Source organism: Sinocyclocheilus rhinocerous, unplaced genomic scaffold (assembly GCF_001515625.1).
Source record: "Sinocyclocheilus rhinocerous isolate Xijiao unplaced genomic scaffold, SAMN03320098_v1.1 scaffold1275, whole genome shotgun sequence".
In the NCBI taxonomy this organism is placed as follows: domain Eukaryota; kingdom Metazoa; phylum Chordata; class Actinopteri; order Cypriniformes; family Cyprinidae; genus Sinocyclocheilus; species Sinocyclocheilus rhinocerous.
In genome coordinates this window covers 159,660-173,598 of record NW_015628268.1, presented here as the reverse complement: position 1 = coordinate 173,598, position 13,939 = coordinate 159,660, and the positions used below count along the sequence as shown (strand labels likewise).

The following is a 13,939-nucleotide window of genomic DNA, read 5'->3' as shown; positions in this document are numbered from 1 at the left end:
TGGAATATTTGAACTGTTAAAAATCAATTGCCACACAGTAGAACTGTAAAAAAAAAAAAAAAAACTGAATCAAAATGATAAAAAATTAAGCAAAATGTTTTAAAAATAAAAATGTAATAACATTTAATACAAATTTCAATAAAAATATTTGAATACTTACAAATTAAATGACATTTAAAAATAACTAATAGAAATAGAAAACAAATAGAAGCAACATAATGCATTTTCTACATAAAACTAATATGCAATGCATCTATTTAAACTTTATTTGTCAGACAAATATCAATTAAGTTAGAAGACCAATGTGGCTGAGCTAAAACTATGAAAACACAAAGCAGTTATATAGAACTAAAAGCTTTACCATCAGTGGTAGTGTCCCAGTAACAAGAGTTGGCTGTGTGAAGACCTGCGCCGCTTTTCTGCATCACAGCACAGTTGACTGAAATTGATACATAATATATAATCAACAACAGCACTTTGCATAATATCTTTCAGCCTTGTGCAAATATGATGTATACATTTTGTCTTATAAATACATTATCTGATGTTTAACCTATGAGATATTTGCATACAATAAGAACTCAAATGGAAAAGCTCATACCAATGTACTTGAACGGTTTCCCCTGTTTGACTAACTGAGTGAGAGTGTGTTCGACTATGCTGGCTGTCCACTGGTTGACTTTGTTCTGGCTGTAGTCCACGCCTCCAATAATACCCTCAATGCACTGACCGATAAACACAAACACACACACACACACACACACAGAGAGAGAGAGAGTTAATGGAGCAGACTTGCACTCAAATAAATAGGCTAGCATTAGTCCTGCAGGCATGAGTTAGACATGAGACTAACAACAAAGCAATTCATTCAGCGAGACACACCATAGACCTTATAGGGTTTTTTTAATGTTTTTATAAGCGTGTGCTTGGTTTTATAGTGAATATTACCTCCTTCACAACATTACTTGCTTCGTCTGGGCTGAAAGACACCTGAAATGAAAGTTTTTGAAAGATGAAAAGAAATGAACCAGCTGTCAGATGGGTTTAATAATGCAACACCCGCATCCATTAGATTTACTGATCAAAATGTACATTTTAGACATGCAAGTCAGCAAAAAAAATCTCTAAATACTTTTAAATAAATAAAATGTTGATACTCAATTCAGTTTGCTTTATAATTCAAGTTTACGTAATGATTTGGCCACACCCTGAATCATTTTACATGAAAACGTACAACACAATAATGTAAAACATAAGTCACAATGAACTTTAGTCATCTATATATGTGTAAAATATGTAAAGACGTGAAAATATGTAGGTTTGTGGATGACGAAGTATTATGTTTCTGTCCTGATGAAGCAGTTAGCAAGCTAGCATTGAATGCCAGTCTACGGTTTAGTTTTGAAAAGAGTTAGACAGATAATAACCGGTTACACCATGTCATGCCTTATATAACACCTACTTCATCTCCAGAATGAAACTCCTCCATCTTTTTAGCTTGAAAACCAAAAATCTGGACAACAAACTCAGTTCAGATGACTAGCTCTTCTCTCACTGACAACTAAAGGCTGATGTTAGCAACAAAATGACAATTGAGTGCTGCCGCCTAGTGGCGCTCCTCCCAATCACCATCACTACAGATTTAAAGTTTGTGATCCGTTTCTTTTTCATTTAAACTACAAAAGTAATCTATCTACACAGATAGAATTGTATCTATCTATCTATCTGAAAGAAAAAAGAAAGAAAATGCAAATTTTGAGTTGTTTACTTGTATCATGTCAAATACAAGGGTTGTGAGATGATTCTTACAAAAATGCCATTGACAAAAAATTATCACTTTACCCCGAAACAATACAAGATTTTTAATATATAAAGTGCACAGGTGCTTATTCAAATTTAAATAAATAGATATAAAAACATACATACATATATAATTGTTTTTGTTTCTAGATATACAGCACATATTGGTAAATTTACTCCCAAGTAATGACTTTGAGAATGTATTTGATAAAAAAAGTTATACAAATTAGACACTGCAAACATACAGTACAAAGGGGAAACATTATACAATGTAGTACCAAAACAAAACCATTATGGCTCACAGCTATACTTAAATTAATCTCCCAAACTCAGTTTTGTTTAAGCTAAGTTATTTTCTGTGGTCTGCTTTGCAGCACAAGGCACAGTACCATTAACACCACCAACACCAACAGGATGATGCTTTGTTAAACTGCTGATTCTGCTAATTCCAGCAGTTTTTGTTATGGTCCCAAGTCAGAAGATAACTTCAACCCAGCTGAAAAGTGTCAAAGCAGATTGCAAGTGGCTGAACGTGATCGACTGGATGCTGTGGTCTGGCCTCCGATCTGCATTGCACTGCTAGAACTCTCTGAGATTTGAGGGGGGCCGTCAGCTGCTGGTTTGCCTGATGTGGACATCTCTGCCTGATTGCCTTTGGTGGAAGATCTCTTGAAAAGAAAAAGCTGAAAAAGCCAGGTAGGAAAGAGGTCAAACAATGGGCAACGTTAATATTAGCTGGCTGCTATGACGGTTGCTAGGGTGTTATGCACGGTTGTAGGTGCTTACTGGTGTTTATTATAAAGATTAAAAGGTTTGAGTGGTTAAATACCCTGTTCCTGGAGCCAGTAAGAGTCTTTGGCTTGTCTTCTGTAACTCCATTCATCTCTGACTGTGTTTCCTCTTTTATAAGGGTAGCAGGATCAGAATCTTCAGAATTTACAACAACAAAAAAGAGAAATATAGAAAAAGCTGCTTATAATCAATTTGCATTACATTTATATTCTTAGAAGATATATATAATATATAAAGGTCATTGCGTGTTTTATCGCACAATTTTCTCTTCTTCTTGCAACTTTGAATTATAAACTAGCAATCGTCACTTTTTGTCTCAGTTCACATTTAACAATTCTGACTTTTTTCTCAGAAATGTATCTAGAAAAAAACGAAGAATTTTGAGATTTCAACTTAGAATTCTGAGGGAAAAAAGTCTCAATTGTGAGAAAAAAAGTCACAATTACCTATTTTTTATATTTTTATTCCATGGAGAAAATAAAATTTCGTATATACTGTAGATGCCCTCAAAGCTAACAAACAGACTAAAAGCCACAAAACTCTGGTTTTCTTGGGGACTATGGGAATAGAAAAATAAAAGGATGCTGAAAAGCAAAAACACTAACCTTTCTTTGGTCCATCTGGAACAGATTCTTCTCTTATAATCTGCTTTTTCTGTAGGAGTAAGAAACTATCATCACAAACGAATCACATCAATACTGCAGTTGTTTACTGACGTGATGCTAAATCATTATGTTCATACTAAATTAGTCTAAATGGTATGAATGAAAGGCTTCAGGGCACCTGTACGTCTGACTCTGTAATGCTTTGCTCCTGCTTCTCCGTCTCTTTTCTCTTCTCATCTAGAATATCTTCCTTCTCATCACACTTTTCACCCTCTTCTTCCTCTGGATGCTCTTCCTCATCTTCTTCGTCTTCCTCCTCTTCTTCCTCATCATCTAAACATTCTTCCTCCTCATCATCTTCTCCTTCTACTTTTCCATTCATCTCATCTGTCCGGAGCTGGAGATGGATGGTGGCCATGCAAAAAGTAAAAAAATGACACAATCAGTGACTGTGAAACACGAAAAGAGGGCTAAATGCACTAGAATGGCAGGAGAGGGTTCGTGTGAGTTGAGTAGTCTTTGTAAAATTAAAACTAACTAACAAACTACATGTATAAACACACACAAGTAAGTAGGTACATGGACTAGGGATCTATTTAGGAGGAATAGCTCTACAGAGACAGTGTAAAATGAGGACAGCCTCACCTGTCCAATGAAGGATTTTCAGTACTGTGATTGCAACGGCTTTGCAAATTGGCGATATGTCATATGGCTTTCTTTATTTGCATATTTACAATTCAAATGAAAATTTGCTTTGTACATATATCATATTCTGAAATGTTCTGGTACTGCATGAAATTCTCAGGTACTGCACGATAGCTTTCACTAAACAGTCATGTAGTATGTATTTTTCTTCATTTAATGCATACAGAATTCTGTCTTTATAAAGTCCCTGGATAATCTGTGCTTATGAAAATAAAAAACAACACATAGGTATTAATTTAAAAATGGATGCAAATAGTTGAATTAAATGAAAAGTTTTATTGGTTATTATATGTAAAAAAAAAAAAACAGAACAAAACAAAAATGTTTAACTAAATGATATTTAATGACTAACTTTGGGCTCAATTTACCTGTATTTTTCCAATTATTTTCTTCCAGTCATAAAGATTATGAGCTGCCATTTTATTTTACATTTTAATGTGGTTAGGCATCTGACTTAACTGCATCTTTAAATTCTTAAAAATACAAAATTGGTAATAAATTTGCATTTTTAAGAATTTAAAGTCATTGATAGGGTTGATTCAAGGTCACTGGCAAATCAAGCACATTTGTTAGTAAACGAACATGGCTGTCCAAGGCACATGATGAGGTCTTCACTACTGCATGGGCGTACAAGTACTTATTAAAACATCATTTTGTAAAATAAAAAATAAAAAATGTGAAGCAATACATTAGGTAAGATTGCCATGAGTGAAATTGCAAGAATAATAATGGTGAAATAAAAAAAAGAAATGTAAAATAAACATCAAAAAAGGAAACAGCAAGAAAGAACATAAAAGGCAAGTATGAAACGGCAAGCTTATAATCTCAGGGAAGAGCAGAGAGATTTAGATTGAGGTACTGAGGTAGAACATCATCCCAAAACTGCTTAGACTCATGGGACTCATCATCTGACTGATCGTCTTGCGCTCGAGCCCGTTTGGCTTTTGACGGCTGTTTTGATGTTTTCACACTTGACTTTGGTTTGATGGATTCGGAGGCTTTTTCAAGTTTTCTTTTGGCCTTTTTTTCCTCCTCTTCTTGTTCCTCTTCCTCCTCTTTGCCCTCTTCCCCTTCTTCTTGATTGTCTTCCTCTTCCCCCTCCTCATCCTCTGCTTCTTCTGTCTCTTCTCTTTCTTCAGACTCTTCCTCTTCTTCATCTTCTTCCTCTTTGTCTTTACTGTCCTGTTCGTTTTCATTCTCTTCTTCTTCTTCATCATTCTCACTCATTGCTTCATCTTCGCCACTTTCACCTTCCTCCTCATCCTCTTTATCTCCCTCGCTCTCCTCTTTATCTTCCTCACTTTCCTCATTCTCCTCTTTATCTTCCTCACTTTCCTCATTCTCCTCTTTATCTTCCTCACTTTCCTCATTCTCTTCTTTATCTTCCTCACTTTCCTCATTCTCCTCTTTATCTTCCTCACTTTCCTCCTCCTCTGCTTCACTTTCACTCTCCTCTTCATCTTCATCATCTTCGGTCTCACTCTCCTGCTTTTCTGAATCTTCCTCCTCTTCTTTGCTAGTCTTTTCACCGTCTTCATCCTCCTCTGCCTCAGTGTCACCTTCCACTTCACTTTCTTCCTCCTCTGACTCCTCATCCTCTTCTTCTTCATCTGACTCTTCCTCTGATCTGTCACTTCTGCTCTCTATCTTTCCCTCTGATTCTTCTCCACTCTCCTCCTCTTCACTTGTTTTACTTTCATCCTCATCTTCTCCACTCTCCTCCTCTTCACTTGTTTTACTTTCATCCTCATTTTCTCCACTCTCTTCCTCACTTTTTCTACTTATCTCACTTGTTTCTTCTTCCTCATCTTCTATTCCATGACTTTCCGCTTCCTCAGCCTCACTCGCTACGTCCTCAGTTGCCTCACTTTTACTTTTCTCCTCCTCTTCTTCACTTTCCTCATCCTCACTAGAAGCTTTAATCGTTGTATCATCATCAACCTCATAATCATTTGCTAGGCTCTTGCTTTCACTTTCCTCTTCTTGGTCATCCACTTCCTCACTCTCATCCCTCCTGTTCACCAATCCCTCGCTTTCCCCCTCTTCCTCCTCATCTGATTCCTCTTCTCCTTCCTCCTCACTTCTTCTATATGTTCCCACCACAGAATGAACATCGGTTTTGGACTCAGAGCTGGTCCTTTCCAAGTTCCCATCTGAAGTTTCTGGTTCTGCCTTAACGTTGATGGTGACGGCTGTCCTCTTGGCCTCTCTTGTCTTCTCTTGTCCTGAAACCTCAAAAGATTCACTCAGGGACGAAACATCAGATAGAGTTATCTGTTTTGAAGGAGGTTTTGGCATCTTTTGGAGTGTGGACTGGGAAAGGAACTGACTGACTGCTGTTTCTCCAAGTAAACGAGCAGGACTTTCCATTCCCACATCTTGGAGAAAAGATGTCACCTTGGTGAGAGGATTTTCCTTCATTTGCTCAGATTCTGACACTGATTCTGATTTGAAGGCAGCTTCTGAGACAATGGTAGGGCCCTTTTTTGTGTCCTCTACTAGCAATTGGCTTTGTTCTGCTTTTGATTTCTTAGTCTTTTTTGTAGAAATGTCTTCTTGGCAAGAGGAAAGTGAAGTAGTGGAGACCTCTTGTGTTGTCTTTTTACTTTTTGAGTCTTTTTTTGAATCTGACCTTTTGCTCTGTGGGACAAAACTTTTTTTTTCTGTCTTAGCAGCATTCATTTCAGCTTTCAGCCTCTGAGCTTTTGGTAAAATCTCTTTTGAGATCCTCTTACCTGTTGGCTCTTGGTCCTTATGCATGGTCTGTTCAAGATATTGCTCAACAACAATTATGGGTTTCATTTTTACTTCTTTTTCTTTCCCCACAACCTTTTGAGACTGGCTACTGACTTCCAATGGACTATCTTTGGGTTTTGTTTTACCTTCTTGGTTTGGTTTTGATTTGGTACTTCCTTTTGATTTGTGAGCAACCTTCTTGCTTTCAGCCTCTACCTTTGAATGTTCCTTCTCAAGCATCTGTACTTTATTCCCAGCGTCTTTCCCTGTGACTCTATCCCTTGACTTTATCAGCTGTTTGTGTTTGGGCTGGAAGGATTTGGATCCAGCTCTGCTTATGTCCGTCCCCATTCTGATATTACTTCTAGCAGCTTGGTGATGTGCAGGCCTTCTGTCCTCCAAAGCAATAAGTACATTTTCCTTATCCTGACCATGTCTCTTAGGGCTCTTGTGGGGGGTCCCTGACCCAAGACTGTCCCCGACTACTAAGCTACCACTTGAGCTTCTAAGTAACTCAGTCGGAAGAGCTTTGCGAGCTAAAAGCTCTGCCCTCTTTCTATAAAGGGCAGGGTCATCTCTTGGCTTCCCCTTCTCCTTACCGTGCTCTTTCACAACCTTAACTTTCTTCTATCCCAGGAAGCAGAGGATAAAAAGAGGGAAAGTGTTAGAGAAACGAATGACCATGCAGAGCAGGCTGAATGAGAGCAGAATGAGCTTTAAAGCTGCAAAGCAAATGAGAAGAATGAGTCAATGAAGCAAAAAGAGAGAAAACGTAAGCAGAGATCTAAAAGAGTGCAGCCCATGAAATAAAACATTTTTTTTTTTGCTCCTCAACCTCTGTTTGACCATCTAAATTTCTTGAACAACAACCCAGGTGAGCTCTTACCTTCTCCATAGGAGACAATGTGAGGGTCTTATCGCTAGGGTCCATCTTCATTATGTGAGTCTGAAATCAAAGAAAGTTTTGCTTTAGACTTGAAAGCTTTATGTCTTTTATATCAGTGGTTCTAAACGTTTTTTTTTTTCTACACAACCCAGATTTTACATCAAATGGCAACCCAAAACCCAAACTAAATGAAATCTTTATGTAATGTAGTCTGCATCATTTACTTCTTCCTTTTAAAAATTTATTGTTTTTCTATCCTAATTATTCATGATTACACACTTAGTTGAATTTGCATTTAGCATTGCTTTCCCCCTTTTTTTCCCATGACCCTGTCAAAATGGACTTCCGGTTGTGAACACTGTGTTACTGTGCCACACTTTTTTATCTTATGTTTAAAACTGGCCGTGATTTCTCATTAAAAAATGACAATAAACCAAATCATGAAATGTCTAACTCTACGTATTTTCTATATATATATATATATTATAAAAGCATGCGTGCCTCTTTAATAAGTGATGGTATGCTTCTCCTACCAGGTTTAATAAGTCAGTGGTTTCTCCGAGGTCTTTTAAACTCTCGCTATCCTTCACACTGCTTCGGTCATCGAGAGACTTCTCTCTCCTTCCAGGAACTAATTGAGAGAGAAGACATAAAAACCTGAGCAAGATTCAGCAGTATACACTACTATTCAAACGTTTAGGGTCAGTAGTTTTTTTTAATTGTTGTTGAATGTAGTCTGCATTTCTTTAATTAAATGTATAGTAAAAACAGTAACATTGTGAAATATTGTTACAATTTTAAATAGCATTTTTCAAATTTTCAGCAGCCATTACGCCAGGCTTATCCATTTTAATATGCTGGTTTGGTGCTCAAGAAACATATCTTATTATTATCAATGTTAAAAACAGTTGGGCTGCTTAATATTTTTGTGAAAACTGTGATACATTTTTGGATACTTTGAATAGAAAGTTCAAAAGAACAGCATTTATTTTAAATAGAAATCTTTTGTAACAACAAGTTTTTTCTGTGACTTTTTATAAATTTAATGTGTCCTGGTGAATGCTGAATAAAAAAATCATACTGACTCCAAACTAATAAACAGTAGTGTAAATTAATATAAATTTGTGCATTTTGAATAAATAATATATTTTTAAAAGTGACAATTGCATTTGTGAATAAAGAACTTGTTTTCCTGTTATTTGAAACCACAGATATGCCGTTAAATACAGATTTTTTTAAGGCTGTTACTTTTGAGGCTGTTGTGAGGGATCTTTCCTGGTTGTTTCCTATGGGAGTGATGGATCTGGCTGGGAACAGATAAAGATGCACTCAGCTGATTTCCGCCCAGGGCTGGAAGTGTTCTAAACATCTGTCCAAACTGATCTGGTGAACGCTCCTGCAGAGGAAAAGCAACTCATTTATGATTCCATAATTAACTCATTTATATGACTGTTTAGGTAACATTATATTATATTATATTAAACATTACCACAAAGACTTATTATTCATCTTGAAATACACTGCAACTAGTCCAACTGATAATCGGTTGCACTAATTTTGACCCATCCAGATTTACCCACCCGTTCTCTGCGTCTGACCCGAGCCGAGAGACTGCTGTTCAGGGTGGTCTGACTGTGTGTGTCCCCCAGTAATTCAGTATAGGACTTCTCAAAGTAGTCTTCCGTGACGTCATCCTCCTCTAAGATCAAATCCTCAGACCCTTCGGGCCTAGGTTTTGCCAACACAAGCATGTGACACCCACCACAAGTAACCTGAAAAACACACACACTGTTTGCAGATGCCATGAAATCAAAATAGGAGTTTTGTGGCTTATATTAATCCATATGTCACAACACATCTACATTAACATTAAAAAGTTTGGAGACAGTGCGATTTTTTTTTTTTATGTTTTTGAAATAGGTCTCTTATGTTCACCAAGGCTGCATTTATTTGATAAAAATGCATTAAAAAAATGGTAATACTGTAAAATATTATTACAAATTAAAATAACTATTTTCTATTTTTAAATATATTAAAACGTAATTTATTCCTATGATGGCATTACCGATTTTTCACATAACATTTCTTATTATTATCAGTGTTAAAAACAGTTGTACTGCTTAATATTTTTGCAGAAACTGTTATATATTTTTACAGTATTTTTTGAAGAAAAGAAAGTTCAAAAGAACAGCATTCACTTAAAAACAGAAAGCGTTAGTAACATCATATGACTTTACTGTAATGTTTCATCAATTTAATGTGTCCTTGCTGAATAAAAGTATTCAATTCTTAAAGGGGTCATATGATGTTGCTAAAAAGAACATTATTTTGTGTATTTGGTGTAATGAAATGTGTTTATGCGTTTTAAGGTTCAAAAAACACTGTATGGTTCTCTCCACACTCCACATGCTTAACTCTGCCCCTCCTGAAATGCTCAACCACTCTGGGTAAACGTGACTCAAATATGAAAGTGCCGTGGCCGAGCTGTCCAAACTGACCCAGGCCAAACGAATACACCTCGTGCTCTGCAGTACCAGACATGCATAACATTCATTCTTCTCAATGAGGAAAGACAGTGGAACAAGATAACAAAGCAAAATATGTTCTCCTACCTGTAAACGCCACGGTGTGCCCTCCTCCACAGGATACCTGTACCACCTTATCAGAGATGCCGGTCACCTGTTGAGGCACTTTATGACTGGCCAGCTTCTCTGTGGACAAGCCCAGCTTCCCACTGTCTTTCTCTCCAAATGTGTACAAGGCCCCATCCACTGCAACAAATAAAACAAGCATCACCTAGCAACAAGCCAGCCTTCATAGAAGGTCAAATAATGAACATTTTATGAATTCAATGCTGCCATACTGAGCTGTATGGATCATATATATATTACTATATATATTATAGTTCAATAAAATAAGAGATAACATTTTAAAACTAATTAAACTTACATGAAAATGTTATTATATTATATATTTTTTATTTATATTATATAAATTAATTATAGTATATGATAAATATACTGTTTAAACATACAATTTCAAAATATTTAATTCTATAATTTATCGTATTTAAATAAACTATTCAAGGTTAAATACAACATGTGAATGTTGAGCATAAAGTTAGTGCATTTATTTAGCAATGGCATACATACCAGTAACAAAGGCAGAATGATAATATCCACAGGACACCCAGGACACTCGTTTCCCCACAGAAACCTCCCGAGGATTCAGTGCATTACTCTCTTTCCCCAATCCAATCTGTCCCTCTGAGTTATCGCCCCACATATAGAGCCTGCCATCCTCTGAGATGACAGAGATATTGTTACATTACTGTTAATATTTGCTGTTGCATGTTATGTATGTAATATTAGCACCATATGTTTTGGCAATAGACACTGTTGCTGTAAGTCAGACGGAACAGAACTCTTACGCGTCAGAGCAGCAGAGGTATTGGAACCAGCAGCGAGCATTTTGACTGGTTCATGTTTGCTGAAGAAGTCCACCAGGTGGAAAGAAGTTCTGTCATCACAGTCACCGAGGCCGAGCTGTCCTTCATTATTCCCTCCAGAGGCATACAGGTTACCACGGGCTGCTCGGTGAAGAAAACGTCTATTTTAGTTGAGGATAATGTTGCAAGTAGTTAACTAATATAGCAGTCTAAAAAAAAAGAACAATTTGGTGTCGTAAAAGTTTTTTTGAAAGAAATTAAAAAATTTATTCAGCAAGGATGCATTAAAAATTGAAAGTGACTGTAAAACATTCATAATGTTACAAAAGATTACTATTGCAAATAAATGCCATTGTTTTGAACTTTCTATTCATCAAATCATTGTCAAAAATGTATCGTGGTTTCCACAAAAAAAATAAGCAGCATAAATGTGTTCAACACTGATAATAATAATAATAATAATAATAATAATAAATGTTTCTTTAGCACTAAATCAACATATTAGAATGATTTCTGAAGGATCATGTGACAATGAAGTAACTGAGCTACTGAAAATTCAACATGCCATCGCAGGAATAAATATATTACAATAGAAAACAGTTATTTTATATTGTAATAATATATCACAATATAAATTTTCAAGTAAAAAAATTAAACTTTTAAATGGTAGTGTACATTTAAAACTACTTTTTTGGGCCTGTGAAAATATTGAGATATAATCAAATAAACCAACAAACAGTATGCTCAAATATTTTAAAAATAATTCTAAAAGTACTTTTTTTTTTTCTTTTTAAAAGGTAATGTGTGTAATTTTTTCAATGTTAAAAAAATTCTTAAAACCCTCTTGCAAATTCCCAGAGAGTTTCCCTGTGTTGTCCTGTGGCCCTTTCAAAACACTGCTCTGTTTATTTCAGTGGTTTGCCTTGGTTTGGTGAGTCCATTTATGGCTCAACTAATGGAATAAGTAAATAAATAAGAATATGTAAATAATTAAGACAACAGAGAAGGTAGAAGTAACAAATTACTGTAGAAAACACATTACAACGTTTAAAAATGTACTAGACTCAAAAGCATAAAGCAACTATTCTGTCATGTTTGAATAAACTTACATGTATAAACAAGTGTGTGAGTTCTTCCACAAGCTGCAAGCTTCACCCTCTCTGATTTTAGGGCTTTAAGAAAACAAATATTGTCACAGCATGTCAGAAACATGTTAAATACAATTTAGTCTAGCTAAACATTTATACAACCTGACAAAAAAAATATTTCATCAAACTAATTTGTTAAAATTATGAAAAATTTTACTCTTCTCTGTATTTAAGATTAATGCAGATTATGGACCACTCCAGATTGGGATTAAGACAACCAACAGCTTTGAAAAGATAGCCTTTTCTTACAGCTATTTACCAACATGTAATTTTGTATGTCAACCAATATATTATTGCTGAATGATTCAAAATCACTCATCATTATTATTTGACATATATCATACCCAAACAGCTAAATGTGAGTGACAGCATTGGAAATGTGTTTGTGTAAGTGATTTATCAGCTGTGGATCACAGAAAACACTCTATACTGCTCTCTCTTTGACTGACAGTCTGTCCGGCATAGAGTCGTACCTTTCACACAAGTGGGTTTATTCACAGTGGTCTTTGTTCCGAGGCCCAGCTGTCCCCAGTTATTGCTGCCAAACATAAACAGCTTCCCATTTTCTGAACACAATAGGAATAGCGACAGGATGAATGCTCAAAATGATGAAATAAGACTGTATTTACCAATATCCACCACTAAAATCATAAATCATACCTGTCACCAGTGCTGTGTGCTCATCTCCACAGGAAATTCTCAAAGGTACATCATTTTTTAACCAGAATTTACTGGGGGCATTATCTGCGAATTTACTCTTTCCAAAAGTGAAGACCGCTCCGGATTCTAAAACAAAAATGGAACAATATAAAAATGCAGACAGACAGATTTAATCTCGTCATTTATACACATTTGGCGACAGGTAGCCACAGGCGTCAATGAAAGAGCGAGACAGTGCTCAATGAATAAAAACAAAACACAAGCAGCAATTTACACTTATAAACCCTGATAAATATAGTATTCGCAGGGCATAAAAGCAGTTAAGACATGTTTAACGTTAAATCAGTATTACATATGATTCGCCTTCACTGTGTAGCACCGTTATATAGCTTGTAGGCTAATCATAAACAGCCATTAGAGTTAAAGAAACACACGTGTCGCAACTAAAAAGCACAGAACAGTTTACACTGATCACTAATGCACCACATAATATTTACCAGGGATCTCATCATCTGTCTCTCCGGCCATCTCCCCCGACTAATCAGCTTATTTGAGCAGGCAGGGCTCTAGGAAGTGTGACCAAGAAGTTTGTAATATGACAGAAACCTTCCGCTTTACATGTTCTTCCGCCTTGAAGTGTCACGTGCTGCTCATGAGCTTCTCCAACTGGTTACTTGAATTTGCCAAACGTTAGACGATAATTAATTGATTCATGTGTGAAGTTTATTCGTATATATAATATCTATCAACAGCACAATTTTCTGTATCTGTATATTTTATATAATTAAAAATGTATAATAATAATAATTATAATAATAATTATAATAGTAATAATAATAAGTAGTAGTCATTCAAAAAGATAAAATAAATCTAATTTTACGCAACACCATAATTTGCAAGACATTACACTAAATACAAACAAAATTTAAAAAAATGGTTCGAAACGTTGTATTAATAAATTCCTTGGGAGCAGTCTTATCAATGTGAGGACAATTTTTTGTTTTGTTTGTATTCATCTTATTTTTGTCCTGCACCCAGTACCGCCGCTCCCTATACACAGAGTACGCAGTTTGCGTAGGGCACCAACTCACAGGGGGGCACCATCCCGTGCATCACTTTTAGGTACGTTCATAATCCTGTGAAACTTTTTTGGATGTTG

The 13,939-nt window shown here is 35.8% G+C and overlaps 3 protein-coding genes across 5 annotated transcripts; all 3 read right to left on the bottom strand.

Moving 5' to 3' along the window:
• Nucleotides 1–311: 311 nt before the first annotated feature.
• Nucleotides 312–1,591, bottom strand: LOC107737214 (dynein light chain Tctex-type 3-like). The gene is made up of 4 exons (XM_016548662.1): nucleotides 1,463–1,591; nucleotides 949–990; nucleotides 602–725; nucleotides 312–439 (listed from the first exon to the last, which is right to left on the bottom strand). The coding sequence occupies exons 1-4, from the start codon at nucleotides 1,487–1,489 to the stop codon at nucleotides 339–341; spliced, it is 294 nt and encodes a 97-aa protein (XP_016404148.1). The 5' UTR covers nucleotides 1,490–1,591; the 3' UTR covers nucleotides 312–338.
• A 323-nt stretch (nucleotides 1,592–1,914) lies between these two features.
• Nucleotides 1,915–7,265, bottom strand: LOC107737213 (nucleolar protein 12-like). Of its 3 annotated transcripts, none has more exons than XM_016548661.1 (5): nucleotides 7,238–7,265; nucleotides 3,376–3,594; nucleotides 3,198–3,246; nucleotides 2,630–2,727; nucleotides 1,915–2,483 (listed from the first exon to the last, which is right to left on the bottom strand). In XM_016548661.1, the coding sequence occupies exons 2-5, from the start codon at nucleotides 3,577–3,579 to the stop codon at nucleotides 2,307–2,309; spliced, it is 528 nt and encodes a 175-aa protein (XP_016404147.1). In that variant the 5' UTR covers nucleotides 3,580–3,594; nucleotides 7,238–7,265; the 3' UTR covers nucleotides 1,915–2,306. The 3 variants fall into 3 exon arrangements, with proteins under 3 accessions (XP_016404147.1, XP_016404146.1, XP_016404145.1); XM_016548660.1 differs by lacking the exon at nucleotides 7,238–7,265 and adding an exon at nucleotides 3,843–4,046; XM_016548659.1 differs by lacking the exon at nucleotides 7,238–7,265 and having other exon boundaries at nucleotides 3,376–3,836.
• LOC107737242 (X-linked retinitis pigmentosa GTPase regulator-like) lies at nucleotides 4,728–13,357 on the bottom strand. The gene is made up of 13 exons (XM_016548708.1): nucleotides 13,278–13,357; nucleotides 12,781–12,906; nucleotides 12,594–12,686; nucleotides 12,082–12,144; nucleotides 10,955–11,113; nucleotides 10,677–10,826; nucleotides 10,137–10,295; nucleotides 9,907–10,049; nucleotides 9,105–9,353; nucleotides 8,773–8,920; nucleotides 8,058–8,155; nucleotides 7,525–7,584; nucleotides 4,728–7,265 (listed from the first exon to the last, which is right to left on the bottom strand). Exons 1-13 carry the CDS (start codon nucleotides 13,306–13,308, stop codon nucleotides 4,728–4,730), a joined length of 4,017 nt encoding a protein of 1,338 aa, XP_016404194.1. The 5' UTR covers nucleotides 13,309–13,357.
• Between the last annotated feature and the right edge of the window lie 582 nt (nucleotides 13,358–13,939).

Excerpts from the sequence above, each read along its gene's own strand:
- LOC107737214 (XM_016548662.1), bottom strand. The coding sequence starts at position 1,489 with ATGGAGGAGTTTCATTCTGGAGATGAA. Across the intron at positions 991-1,462 it reads AGTTTCATTCTGGAGATGAA|GTGTCTTTCAGCCCAGACGA; the intron begins GTAGGTGTTATA and ends CTTTCATTTCAG. Across the intron at positions 440-601 it reads GAAACCGTTCAAGTACATTG|TCAACTGTGCTGTGATGCAG; the intron begins GTATGAGCTTTT and ends TATCAATTTCAG.
- LOC107737213 (XM_016548659.1), bottom strand. The coding sequence starts at position 3,615 with ATGGCCACCATCCATCTCCAGCTCCGGACAGATGAGATGAATGGAAAA. Across the intron at positions 3,247-3,375 it reads TTACAGAGTCAGACGTACAG|AAAAAGCAGATTATAAGAGA; the intron begins GTGCCCTGAAGC and ends TTACTCCTACAG. Across the intron at positions 2,728-3,197 it reads TCCAGATGGACCAAAGAAAG|ATTCTGATCCTGCTACCCTT; the intron begins GTTAGTGTTTTT and ends TAAATTCTGAAG.
- LOC107737242 (XM_016548708.1), bottom strand. The coding sequence starts at position 13,308 with ATGGCCGGAGAGACAGATGATGAGATCCCTG. Across the intron at positions 8,156-8,772 it reads CCCTCACAACAGCCTCAAAA|TTCCTGGAAGGAGAGAGAAG; the intron begins GTAACAGCCTTA and ends TCTCTCAATTAG. Across the intron at positions 7,266-7,524 it reads CATTGTCTCCTATGGAGAAG|AAGAAAGTTAAGGTTGTGAA; the intron begins GTAAGAGCTCAC and ends TTCCTGGGATAG.